Raw genomic sequence first — 14,443 nt, 5'->3', positions numbered from 1 at the left:
GTGTTTAAAAGAGAGTTTGAAAAAGCCCAGATGAGAGGAGAAAAAGTTCCTACAAGAAGTGGTCCATACTCTACGCCTTTAAAAAGTTGAATTCCCTGAGATTGGGGGGGGGAGGGGAAAAAGCAAAGCTGATCCTTATCAATTAATTAAAAAGAATGAAATAACAGTAGACAAAAGGGAAGGAGAGTTAAGAAACTTAAGGAGCTGCGGGGGCAGTGTCTCTCTATTCACTGATTAACAAATTAAGGAGCTCTGGAAAAGGGAGAAGAAGTGACAGGGAGAGAAAAGTGGTCTTAGAATTCACCACAGGTTCCGCCTCCGACTCACCAGAGGCTGCCTATGTCTGGCTCAGAATTAAAAAAGGCTCCCTGTATATAATGCTCCGCGCTGTTGGCGTGGTGTGTACGCTGTTTTTTTTCAATGCCTGTACTTCTAGAAATGTGCTCATTCCGGTGTGAGTAAAAAAACCCACTTGTAGAGTTTGTGGATCAACCGCAATAAAACAGCAATCCCACCACGTATCGAAACCGTGATGTTTTAAGATCTGTGCAAAAATGCTTTCCCTCCAGCGACCAGTTCTTTGGCAAAACGCGGAGAGGCTGGGCTGGTAGAAATCCAGCGTTTCGACTCGACCCTCCGAGGACCCTGAGGACTCCAGCTGCCGGGTCTGCGCAGCCCGCGCCCCCGGAGCATCTCCTGGCCTCTCTCGCAGCCACAGGATTACCTCTCCCCAACACGTTTCATTCACCGAGCCCCCGACAAGCTCGGGTTCGGTTGGAGCTAAGAGCCGGAAAACACGCACCCAGGCTGCCGCGCAAGTTGTCGGAGGGGCTGTCGGTGGAGGAATGCTGGTGGCCGGGCACGCGGGGGACGCGGGGTCCCGGGAGCTCGGGACGAATCCACCAGCGAGCCACCCGCTCAAGTTGACTCGGCTTCCCAGAACGGGCGGCCGAGGCCGCGCTCAGGACGGGGCGCGGCGCCGGCTGGCCGGGGTGTCCCCGAACCGCGAGTGACCAACCGCAATCAGGGAAGCACTGAGAAACCGTAACGGGAAAGCCCGCCCCAAATCTCAAAGGGGCAGCCCACGAACTCCCCAGACCAGCCCGGAACCGCCGACGTCGGAGGCCGAGTCCCCCGGTGGGGTTCCCCCCCACACACACACAAGCCTCTCCCGCCCGCGGCCCGGGCGCCGGGCGCCCTGCCTCCCCGAAGGTCAGGAGAGGGGACCGAGGGGCGAAGGGAGCCCTCCGCGTCTCTCCACCGCCCCCGCTGGCGCGAGGGCGGGAGCGGAGAAGGCGCCACTCAGACTGTGGCGCTGGGCAACACTGCGGCCGCAGTTCTTCCAAGTTTGCCTGAGCGAGCGGCGCGGAGTGGGCGCCCCGCTCGGCGATCTGCCCTCGCGCCGCGGCCGCCCCGGAGGGTGCCGGGCTCCCCGGCCCGCGCGGCCGGGGCCAACGACGAAGGGGGCGCGAGGGCGCGGGAGGAAGGGAGGGAGGGAAGGAGGGCGCTCCCGCGTGTGCACACAATGAGGCAGCTGAGACGCACACCTTCCCCCGCGGGCAAAGCCGCGAGAGCATCCGCCGCCCCGCACAGAAGCGCGGCGGCCGGCAGAGCCCCGACAGAAAAGTGAACACCAACAACTCAGCAACAGGGGGAAGGCGGAGGGCTTCCGGAGGCGCGGGAGACGTGCGGCCGCCGAGGGCTACAGCCGGCCCGGGCCGCGCGCTCGCGCTTACCTGCGATCTCCTGGTAGGGGATGTCCGCCAGGCTGAATCCCTTGGCACCGTACGCCTGGCGGACCTCGCCGCAGCTCCGAGCCTTCACATCCGCGCCGGCCGGGAGGGACAGCAGCAGCCCGGAGAGGGGAAGAATCACAGCCCCGATCCAAGAAGGCATGGTGCAACATGCAAATCCAGCTCGGTGAACCCCGGGACCCGTGCGCTCTTCACCTTGCCCCTCAAGCCGAAAGCCCGCCAGAGCCGGCGGCGCGCTCCTCGCCGCTGCCCAGCGTCACCCCCTTCCGCCAGCCGAGGGGACGAGCAGCGCAGCCCTCTGGACTATGCTCAGCAAACTTTTATATGCCTGATGGAGGATGGCAAGCCAACCAGGGCTGGCTGGGAAAGCACCCGCCTTGCTCCTCTGGCCCCCCAGACCGAAAACGGTGCAATAAAAACGAGAAAGAGGAGGAAAAGAAATGTTTAGAAAACCACCATGGGGGTTGAGAGCTGCGATCCGAGTTCCGAGCCGCAGAATTATCTAGCGCGCGGCGAGCTCGGCTCGCGGGAGTGTGCGGCGAAGGTGGGGACGCGCGCCGGCTCTCCCGGGAGGGAGATGGACAGGCGACCGCGGGGGTGTGCGCGCGCGAGTGTGTGTCGGTGTGAGCGCGGGGTTCTTGGGGCCGCGTGTGCGTGGAGGTATGTGTTGGGGATATACGGGATCTAGGGGAAACCTCAGCTTCACACAGGCTGAGGGAGCCTGTGAGAGTCCTCCTGAAATAGGAAGAGAGAAATCCTGGAGACAGACACTGGAGGCAAGAGGGAAGGAAAAAGGAGGGGCGGGAGAGAAACGTGCTACACATTGCACAGCCGAAATTCAGAGGCAGAGTCGAAGGCAAAACCTGGACTGGATTTCTTTCTACTCGGTAGAAGAAGGGAGGGGGAAAAAAAGGGAAAGGTTCCTATTTTCTCATTCCCTGAACATCCCTCATGCTGATCCGAAATGCTACCTTTAAATGCCATAACAAAGTCATCTAGACACAAAAAGCATTTTGCAGTCATTAACTTACGTTAGTAAGCTATATTTTTGTGGACGTAAAGGACAACACAATTCCAATTGTTGCTCTGAATATGAGAAACAATTCACGACCTACTGAAACCCAAAGGCAGCGTAGAAATGAACAATTATAGGGGAAACGCAAATAGCAGGGCACAGTCACTACTCTAATTGCTGGTCTCATTTCTCTTTGACTTTGTTTTTCTTCTGTAAAGGCAGTTCAGGCGCACATGAGAGATCAGTAGTTTTTCTTATTTTCAGATTTTGGGTTCTGGACTCAAAAATGTCCCCCTTTTAAACTTCAAGTATTACTCTTGGATCAAAAATCATGATCTTAGGTGTCTAGTGTGTGGAGGAACAGGAAAGCTGAGGAGAAGAAGCAGAACAAAGAAGCAGTGAGAAAATGAGAGAGCAGGGGTCTTTGGGGTACATGAAGGAAGATATTGGGGAGGGAAGTGAGGTCTTCCTTCCCTCTCTTCAAATACTCACATACTAGACTTACTGTTTTCTTCCAAGTTAACAGAACTCTCAAGTGGAGAATCAATTCACTTATTTCTTCCTGTCTTATACTCAAGTTCTGTGAAATGGGATAAATATGAAAATTCTTGTCGATCTTCTTATGTTAATGAACTCTGCTAGGCAGAAGTATGTGTTGAAACCCAAAGCTCATGCAACTACTGGGGTAGTTAAATCCAAGACCAAAAAAATTAATAAATAAATGAATGTTTAAAAGGTGATGCTTACTTGTGTGGCTGTATGTATTTAGGTCAGCACATTATTCAGAAATAACTATTGGGTAATGTCCAGCTTTTTGGAGCTTACCTATAAAGCTATGTTTTTCAGATGACAGCTATTAATGACCAGATGACTCATGAAATTTGTCATTCTGTTTGTTATCACCATCACGGTCGTAATCATCTTCATCATCATTACAACACATTAGGTACCTCTTCATCCTCTCTTTAATTAATTCCTTCTCTTTTACTCCACCAAAAAGACTCCTGAGTTTAAGATCCAACCTGATTGAAACTAAGGAAATGCTTAAAAATGAGGTTCTCTTATTTACAATTTGATTTTTTCTTCTTGAAAACTCCATAGCTAAATATATCTTTCTGAAAACAACTCACATATTTTTTTCTCTTAAAATTTTAGCACAATGTTTGCCTTCGTGATATTGTACTAACTGGCAGAACTTAAGTGACCGCACTTATTTCCCTCAAAGTCTGAAATCGAGATGAGAACAAAATATACTCTAGTGACTTTGTGGACAAAGGATAAGTTGGGTAGGATTAGGAATTGCTATAGCCAAGTCATTATTTCTATGATATTTGACATGACCTTCAACCTTCTGTTTCTGTCAGAGCCAGGTGGTGGGCATTTCCCACTCCAGAGGAAGGGGGTAAATACACATAATTTATCCTCTCATCTCGCACTGGGACTCATTGTAATTTATCCTTACTCTAGCAGTATATAGCAAATAATACAATAGAAAGGACACGAAGTGGAGGAAGAACAGGTAAAAATACAGTATATATGTTTTAAATTATTTGAAAATCAATCATGAAATATTTAATGAGCATTCAATGCAACTGTACAACACTAGGTTATTGTACGTAGCTCCTACACTTGTACCAAGGCTAGTATGGAAAAAATTATAACTTAATCAGGCGTAGATTAGTTTAATCCCATCAGGAGGGTGAAACAATTTAAGGTAAGTTTGTAGATTCCAATCAGACCAAAGAATTAAGTAACTTGCTTTACTGGTGCTCTCAAACCCTGTGTAGTCCACTCACTGAGTAGTGAAGTGGTATAAGAAATAAAGTCAAACTTTCCAGCTAAGGGCAACAGCAGAGCCTAGATGAGGTATTGGAATGAGACTTGAAGGTCATGGACGTTTATCGAAGAGGCCTGACTAGAAAGATGAGAACTCATATTAAGGAGAAGTTGGTGTTTGATTTAGATAGGAAAAAGAAGATTAGCTGAAGGACTTGAACCCTGGCAGTAATGTTTATATTGTATAATAGGGAAAAAAGTTAGAACATGAAGAACATCAAACCAAAAGAAGCAAGCCCATAGAAGCCAGAGAAAGGTAAGTAGAAGAAACACATAGAACTCTGCCACAAAGGTCAAGATTTCAGGTGACTGAGACCAGAATAGGAAGATAGTAAATGGAAAGACGGTGAAGATAAATTTTGCAGAAAGGATTAGGATGATTTGGTCCTTGGTTCAATACACACAGAAAATTACTAAAAAGTTATTTTAAAATTGTTAGTCTATATACAGTGGAATATTACTCAGCCATAAAAAGAAACGAAATTGAGTTATTTGCAGTGAGGTGGGTGGACCTAGAGACTGTCATACAGAGTGAAGTAAGTCAGAAAAAGAAAAACAAATATATGCTAACATATATATGGAATCTAAAAAACAAAATGGTTCTGAAGTACCTAGGGGCAGGACAGGAAAAAAGACGCAGATGTAGAGAATGGACCTGAGGACACGAGGAGGGGGAAGGGTAAGCTGGGACGAAGTGAGAGAGTGGTATGGACATATATACACTACCAAAAGTAAAACAGATAGCTAGTGGGAAGCAGCTGCATAGCACAGCGAGATCAGCTCGGTGCTTTGTGACCACCTAGAGGGGTGGGTTAGGGAGGGTGGGAGGGAGATGCAAGAGGGAGGGGATATGAGGATATATGTATATGTATAGCTGATTCACTTCGTTATAAAGCAGAAACTAACCACTGTAAAGCAATTATGCTCCAATAAAGATGTTAAAATTTTTTTTTAAATGTAAGTCTTGTTGGGAAAATATGGTATATCTCCTATGACATAAGACTCCTGTTTATACAGCACTTTCACATCCCAGCTGTTTTTACACAACAACTCCTTCTGGGCATAAGATGAATGGAGCCTAAGAGATTTTAAGATATGGAGAGAAAAAGACTGGTCTAAAGGAGCGGCCATAGCTGATAGGTAAGCAGAGCTGCCCCTGTCAGTTGCCCACTCCATGACCGTCGGCTCTTCTTTCTTGCCTGTGTTCGGGGCATTGTGCCAGCGCCAAGGGGGGAACCATGACTGGTCGAGGCAAGTCAGGACAATTTCTTTCCCTTTTCCATTATAGTGTAGGGGTGGGCGTAACACCCATTTTTGGCCAATGAGATATAAGGAAAAGATTTCTGAGAAAAGCATTTTTCCTGATTAAAGGCAAGAATAGGAGCAGAAAGGTCTTTTTGCCTTTGCCTCCTGTCTTCTTAGAGCTAGTTGGCCATCTTGTGAGTAGGAGAAAAGACATTGCCAAGAGACAGAATGACAGAACAGAGGATGGAAAGAACCTAGATCCTTGATTCCTGTCTGAGTTACAAAATCAGCCCTGGGACCGCCAACCTCTTAACTTCTTGTTGAATAATTCATAAATATCCTGTAGTTTATGCCACTGTCATTTGGTTACTCTGCTGTTTACAAATGAAAGCAAAATTAATGTATATAGCAACCTAAAGGAAGAACAAAGGAAGTGAAGGAAACAGACAGGGGTTAGTTGCAAATATAAGAAGCAAACAAAAATGAGGTGCCATCATGGAATCCAAGTTAGAAGATTTTCAAACATGAAGCAAATCCCAGAGGATGTCAAAGCCAAGGAAGATGGAGAAAATGGTCCTTGGATGATGATAAAGAGGCTTACTGGAAACTGCAACAGAAACATTTTAGTAAAGTAATGGGGTAGATGCCATACCACATGGAATTGTATATGAAGTAGGTGGAGAGAATACTGAAACATCATGTATAACTGATTACCACCGTGTGGCAACTCTACGTGGAAGTGGGAAGGGGTAGCCAGGGAGTGCTTTCACGGGGAAGCTCCTAAGGCTACAGGCAAGAATAGGAGACTAGACATAGAAAGAGATTGAAATTCAATATATTATTTGGTAGGTTGATTTTAAATATTCCTCTTTCTTATCTGCATTCTAAACGCTTTGTACAGTAAATGTGAGTTCTTTTTATGATGAGAAAGATATCGTTTTACAATGAACATGTCACGCTTTTAACAAATGCAGATGATGATAATATTTGTGCCATGTTTTACAAAGTAAAAGTGTCTTACCATTATCTCATATATGTAAAACAAATGGGCGTATATACTTCTTACAAAAAGATAACAACTTTGTGGTATGAAATTTTTGTTGTTGATAATTTTTTTTAAAAGCCATGAATCAGAAAAGAAAAAAAGAAGGCAATTACACAAGTTACTATTCTTTCGCTCAGTTATACCAATTCATGAATGCGAAGCTGGATGAATTTTAAGTTTTTTTTCTTTTCTTTGTGTGTTTAGATCAAGTAGGACAAATAAGTTCAAATGAAATCTTATGAAAACAAGAGAATGGACTTCAAGTGTCTATTACACATCTCAGCTTGGCACAAATCAAAATCGCTTATTTAACCTGCCTCTTGAAAAACAAGGACCTGTAATGAAAAAGCCGTCAGAAATTTAACAACAGTAGCTCTTCCAGGTGCCTGGATAATGGGAAGGTTACTGAGTTACAGAGAAAGAAAGGTAAACTTGGGGAAATAATGACCAGAAGTGGTAAAAATAATTTTTCATTTTTCTTATCAAGTTTTATACCAAACCAAGTCCTAATAGTCCATTTAACATTTATCGAGCCTTAAGAATTTACCTAGTACTAATATAAACCCATTAAAATTACACCTTTAGGGCAGCTGAGAACCAGCTGGTTGCTAATGATCTCTTGGGGTAAGCCAAACACCAAGGGACCACAGATTTTTCTTGTCTTGCGATATTAGTCTAAGGCTCTGAAGCCAGAGCTATTTAGCTTCAGAGGAGAGAATCGTGTGATCTGCTTCATCAGATTTTTGCCTAATAGTTATGTCAGAGTTTAGCAAAGAGAATTGAAAGAGCTCTAATTATTTAATTATATTTAGTTTTCATCTACGTATGCTGGAAACGTAAACAATGATGAAAGTTTCCATGTATTCTTAAGCACTACTCATATTCACTTGAAATATTATTAACAGTCATCAAGAAGGTGTAAATAGAAAATATGTTAAAGCATAACAATGATTTATACTCTATTTAAAATTTTTCATATTTATTAATGATCCAGAAATCTACTCTCCATTGATTGTGAGTTTCATGCCTAGAAATACATCTTAAGCTATTAAGTACATTTAAATATTAAGTAACAAAATATTTTTTAAACATCGGTGTTAAGACCTCTTTCTGCCTTGGAACAATCTTGGGAAATGGCATACTAGCTAAGCATCATTTTAGACCATCATTAGAAAAGCTTATTATACATAAGGAAGAGAGTTTCGTTCTGACTTTATGGCTCACAATATTAATAGATGCCTTCAACGATGTCATTATTTAAAGCTCATGTGTTTTTGAAGTGTTTCCAAATCAGATATGTAAATGTAAAAGTGACACAAATGAAAATCCTATTGCAGATTAATAAACTTGCATTTTTGTAGTTCATAAAAGAAGATCATTTAACCTTGTCTTACTTGTTATAAATTCAGATATTAATGTTATGAGAGACGATTCTGTAGCTAAGCAGTAATTTTACATCCCTAGATTATTGGAACCATACATCTTGGCAGTCATTACTCTAGTTCTTCTGCTTTTGTGAAAGATGAATGGAGCTTTGTGTAGTTTTCAGATCATCTGGCACCATAAACAATGACATTCCTTAAGGCAAATGGATGACAACACAGGCTAATTTGACAGAGGATAGCTCTCCTTGCTAACTTTCATCAATGGAATACCTTAATTCTCTATATTAAAATGGTTTCTTGAATTTTAAAAGCTCTGAGTTAATTAACTATCATTAATTATTTCAGCATTAAATAAGCAGTATGTCAGACTTGGTTTTTGGGAAAAAACTGATATGAACCCGTAGAATATTGCTGTTATTAACTATTTTACTACTTAGAGGTCTCTGCTCTTAACTTCAGCTTAGAAGGGCCCTGCTCTGAAGGAACAGGAGGATAATTTTCTAATTAGGCTTTTTTTTTAACGTAATACTTCTACATAAGAAGAGGATGAAAACAAACAAAAAGTTACTGAGATAAATAAATTAGAAAAATTCTTCAATTGATTGGAGTCAGAAGAAATCCAAAGAAATTTTAAAAGACATTAATGTGATTAAACTTTGCTATTGATAATCGTACTTTGATATCCAGTTACATTTAATAATGGAAGGCAATCTGAATATTCTAAAATTTAATAATCAACATATTCATAGCTTTTAATTTGGAGAGTTTTCTAATAACTTCTAATTATGATTAAATTCATTCAAGCTTGTTGTAAGTTAGCATAGATACTAGAAAGGAAAAAAGGAAGTGAAAAATTTGAATGGGTTCTTCTGCATCTACTGGTACGTTCCAGTCAATAAAACTTCTTTGTTAAGTGCCACATCTTAAAGCAGTATTATTTTTTTCTGTAGAAAGCAGGTGAAGGAGGTTAGAGACAACGTTTTCTTAAGGCCAAGTGGAACAGTTAACTCTTCTCTCTTGAGGGGCTATAGTCACACAGATCTCAGCTAGAAACTATACAAAGACTATTGGTCATAAGGAAAAAAGGGTAGGAGTCAACAGCCAGGTTGTATTCGTATATGACTCTACAAAGAAAAACTCAGTCTTAATAGAACCAGTAAATAGTGTCAATCCGGTAGCATATCAATAACTTCATTGATACATTTTACTTGATCATTTGACAAAGATTATGATCATGTTATTTAAAGGTTTCACTTGAAGAAGCCAGGCTAATTCCTTAAAAAAAAAAAAAAACTGATTCAATTATAGCAAATGTCATCTCTTCTGCAAGTTACAAGGGCATTGTTTTCAATAATAATTCTTATTTATATAGGTTTTCAAACTCTACCGATTCACCTTCATGGTTGGAATGAATATACATGGACATCAGAAGTACAAAGAAAATGTATTTCCTCAACTTAGTCATTGCTCTGCATAATAAGTAGAAGAATTTATCAATAAAATATGCTCCCTATTAAGTCAGGAAAACAGCTTCTCGGTGTGTCCAGAAAAATCCTCTAACATATTCTCTGTCAATGCTAACATTTTCATTAAGAATTTTATGCTTAAGTGTTCTTTTTAGTTCAGATTAAAATGTTCACAGATGTACTCTCCTCACCCACATAGAGCAAAGTTTTCTAACCAGTTTATGGCTACACTACACCCCAACTTTGTCACATTTTAAAAGATCAGTAAACATTAAGGAAAAGAGTCATAAATCATAAGGTTTACAGCCTGCATAACAAATACAAACTAGCAATAATTTTTAGATCTATGCTTAAGAAAATAGCACTGATCATGATATATGTCGTTTATTGGTAAGTCAAAGTCTAGACAAACTTAATTCCACTGAATGTATATAAAACATTTAAGGCCAACATCCTCCATTTTTTTTCAGCCACAAACAAGCAGAAGATATTTAGTTTCATATAAAACATCACCATTTTTTAAAGAAGAATATGGTCTTATTTGTCTTCATAGACTGAATTCACTTCCAAGCAATCATTTCTAACACTCACCTCTGTATTAACTTCACACATTTTGTTACATTTCAGGGGGATATAATTAAATATTTGGGATGGAGTAAACCTAGTGTATTTTTTACATTACTTGGAGAAAAGAAGAAGTCTGACTTTGGAAGCTCCATCCACTAACGATCTGTTTCCAGGGAGGTGTCTGAAGGAAGCAGAGAAGCACATAGCAATACTCTTTCACTTTTCTCCTGATGTTCATCTGCAATTATAGTCAATCAATGTTGAGGACATTACTAAGCAATCCAGTGCTGTTTGCTTTTTTTTTTTTTTTTCAGTACGCGAGCGTCTCACTGTTATGGCCTCTCCTGTTGCAGAGCACAGGCTCCGGACGCGCAGGCTCAGTGGCCATGACTCACGGGCCCAGCCTCTCCGCGGCATGTGGGATCTTCCCGGACCGGGACACGAACCCGTGTCCCCTGCATCGGCAGGTGGACTCTCAACCGCTGCGCCACCAGGGAAGCCCTGCTTTTAATTGGTAAACTATCTTCCAAAAATAACATCTTCGGGCTTCACAACACCCTAGTCATAGAGCCATTAAAGAATGAATGTCTTTACTGTACGGGAGGACCTCTATGAATAATGAATAGGGCTCTATTTTTCCTGGGAAACAAACATGCACATACTGGTGTGTTCTTGGTAATGAACAGCATTGTGAGTATGCATAACATAGAAGGACATTCCATCTGCTCTGACTTCTACCTTAATTTCAGTAGATAACTGATTCTAAAACCCCCTAGAGAGTCAAACAACCATATTCTAAACCTGTAACCTGCTGCCTGGCTTCTAGGTTGCTTTTAGGAGTTCTAAATGATGATTTAGTACAAAAATTGAAGAGATGATGGGTCATGTTACAGTCTTGAAGGGGCACGACTGGCTTACACAAATTCAAGAGGAAAAGAAAAGAATATTTGAACATGGTACTTAAGAAACTCTAATTTCATCTTTATTCTAAACTTCATGAAAACAGAGTTGAACCATTATTCTCCCAGGCACACATGAAAAGTTGTGCTGTGCAAAGTGCAACCAAATTTAGATATTTGTGCAAGAGATATTTCACAAAATAACTAATGAAAAGTAAGATCTAAGACTGTAAAATGATAATGACCTTGCAATGTGTTTAAAACTATTTGGCTTTTCCTTTAGCAAGATCATGAAAGGGCTTAATGTATTTTGTAAATTAGTTCCATAATGATTTCACTTACAAAGAATATAATTTGCTAGTCTATTTTCATAATGAATGAGAGCTTAATGAATCACACATACTTCCCCATTCAACAGAAATATGGGGCATCACAGCATTGAATTGAAATATTCATTATAAGAAGTCTTCAGACTTCGGCTGTAAGAATTCTAAAGTTCTCTTTTTCTTTCTCTTTTCTCGGATAGGGGATGTTTCTGTTCAAGTTGACTTCAAGGATTAGTTAACCATCATGCAAAATTATTGTTCATTGCAACTGGTTGCAGCTCAAATGGAACATTTTATATTTGTGTAATGGTTATGAATTTTCACAGGCCACAAACTCAGGTGTAAGGAATGAAACTTCCTTTATTTTCCTTTAATGGAACTTAATTTCTATTTTAAGCCTCTCTTCTATTCAGCAGCAGAAAATCTAATCTTGCCAATTCAAGGTAAATTTAGTTGCATAAGAACATTCTTAGACAGAGTTCCCTCCCCAGGGAGGGTTCATTTTTTCCATGTGGGGACGGTAAGACATTCAGACATTGGTAAAAACAGATCATCTATTTGTGGGTCATTGTTATCTTCTACGATGGCATTCTCTGAGTTATAAATAGGTCTTTTCCCAGTACCTGGCTGCATGGTCCATACTACATGGTCGGCCACGCTGTCCTAGAATCCTGCACATCCACCAGTGTGTGCGAACTACCAGTAGTGACGGCTGTCTTTCTCTCACTAATCTCTGCCCCATTGTTGATTGCACAAGGAATGTTGGGTTGCCCTCCTGCACCTCTCTGCCATTCCTTCACCCCGCCCCTGCATTCTTTGTGTATAGGTTTCACAGCTCCCATTCCATTGTAGTATAAGGAATATCAGAGAGATTACAGACGCCAGTGTCTCCAGATAGGAGAGTCAGAATACACATCTCTACCCCCTGGGGACCCTAATCCTATCAGAGTTCAGCCCACAGAGAGGACACAGGGCAACTCCAAGATGCATTAGCTTCCTCCAGCTTTCTCTCTTCCCCCTCACCCATCATTTTCACTTAGAATGAGATGAGAAAAGGGCTCTTGCTTCATGTAGTTTGCATTTTCTCATTTATTGCTTATGGCCTGCACAACAGAGCTTGCTTCCTTCAGAACTTAGAACTCAGAAACACCCCCTCTCTTTCAGAACACTTTTAGCTATTGCAAATTAAAGCCGTGCTGTCAAGACTGCAGTCTCTGCACTAAGCTTGAGAGACTTCTTAGAAATTTAAAAAATTTGAGGGAAATGATATCTTATATTTACAAAATTTTAAACAACTTTAAAAATACTTTCCATAAACTCTTCATCTACCCATGTATACAAACATAAGTCCTAGAGGCAATGACTGAGTGCCTTGTGCTACAACCACTAACAAAGCCAGGTCCCAGGCTTTAAGCAGCTCAAAGTCAAACCTATCAGGGACCTTAAAGACATTCTGCTGAGCAAAGTGGAGCTAGGTAGGAAAGATACATGGCACATTTCCCTACCAGAGATTAAAATAGAGTTCATCTTGTAGTTTCCTGCTCTAGGGAGAGGTGCACAATAATTTGATCACGCAAGGAATATAAATTGCTCTGAGTCACTAATGGTAGCTTCTTGCCATCCCCACCTCCAGCTTCCGGGGGAGTGGGAGTACCCAAGGCTCTAGAAGGTACTTAGGGAACCTGCTTTCAGGAGATACAGAGGAATTAAATTCAGCCTTTTGAATATTCGAAGTTCTAAAATATGAAATGGCAGTCCTGGGGACAGAGTTGGCACACACATATGTTTCGTTGGCCTTGAAATAATTTGAAAGAGTGCCAGTGCTTAATATTGGGAAATACAAACGAAATTTAAAATGTGTGCTTTTCATGAAAATTCCAAAGATCTGGCGGAATGGGGCCCCCATTTGGCTGGAGCTGTGGTAAGGCAGCCTCTCTTTGTCAAGTTCTGCATGCAAATTCGGCCACCATCCCTCTCCCTTTCCTGTCCCTCCCTGTCCACTTCACACATTGACTTTTCCTGCCGCCCTTTCTCCTTCTGAGGCTGTGACCCCTGATGATCCCAGAAAAGAGACCCCAGAAAGTTGAAAGAAGGAGGGTGGGTAGAATAAGTTGAGGTATGTAGTGGATTGAGACTGAATCATGGAAGGTACACGATACCTACCACTTGTGCCTTCAGGCCAGAGCGAGAGGGGCCCTCCCCCCCGGGCCTCCGTCTGAGTGGCACATGGGTTTATCCGCTCCTGTGTCTCAGTTCCAGGCCCGCACCCCACGCCCGTGGCAGGACAACCTCTGCCCCCAGCCTGCCCCACATGGCTTCTGCCAGGACAGCTGTTCTCAGGCCCTTGAGTTGTAGTGAAGCACAAACTGCAGCCATACACCGAGGCTCCCAGCGCTCTTCGGAGGGAACAAATGGGAACAGATCTCCAGTAAATCATAACCAGCCCAGTCATGACCCCAGAATGATCCTACAGGTACAAGTCCTTGAGCAACTTGAAGCACTTGGTCAGCCCCATGTCTGTGCCTGCATGTGTGCCTACGTGCATAAGGACACATGGACACGCAAGAGAGGGCGGGTGTGAGTTGGGAGAGCACCCCAGATAGGAGAAAGGGGGCAGGGCCAATGTGTGTCCAGGTCCAGGCTTGGGGTGCCCTACCCAGAGGGATATGCCAGCCCTGGTCATCCCAGGGACTAGAGGAAAACTTGGAAGCTGTGTAAAATACACTCCAAAGCCAGCCCCTCACCCCTGCAGTCTGGGAAAGTGAGCAGGGAGGGGCTCTGCTTGCCCATGTTTATGGGCTACACTGTCTCTGACTGACATTTATCCACCTGCCTCAGGTCCGGGGAATGTCATGGCGGTCTTCCTCAGTCTATCACTTCAACTCCACAATTTCTTACTACTTTG

General features: G+C 42.7%; 1 protein-coding gene across 1 annotated transcript in view; it reads right to left on the bottom strand.

The window, feature by feature from the left end:
• Positions 1–2,419, bottom strand: part of GPC6 (glypican 6) — a 1,076,096-nt gene extending 1,073,677 nt beyond the window's left edge. The window contains exon 1 of the mRNA XM_059996234.2: positions 1,737–2,419. Coding sequence (XP_059852217.1) covers positions 1,737–1,896 — 160 coding nt within the window. The 5' untranslated portion in view covers positions 1,897–2,419. The remainder of the gene's footprint in view (positions 1–1,736) is intronic.
• Positions 2,420–14,443: the final 12,024 nt, after the last annotated feature.

Source organism: Delphinus delphis, chromosome 18 (assembly GCF_949987515.2).
Source record: "Delphinus delphis chromosome 18, mDelDel1.2, whole genome shotgun sequence".
NCBI classification, from domain to species: domain Eukaryota; kingdom Metazoa; phylum Chordata; class Mammalia; order Artiodactyla; family Delphinidae; genus Delphinus; species Delphinus delphis.
Note: the sequence above shows the minus strand (reverse complement) of the source record. Positions and strands in the feature narration are given on the sequence as shown.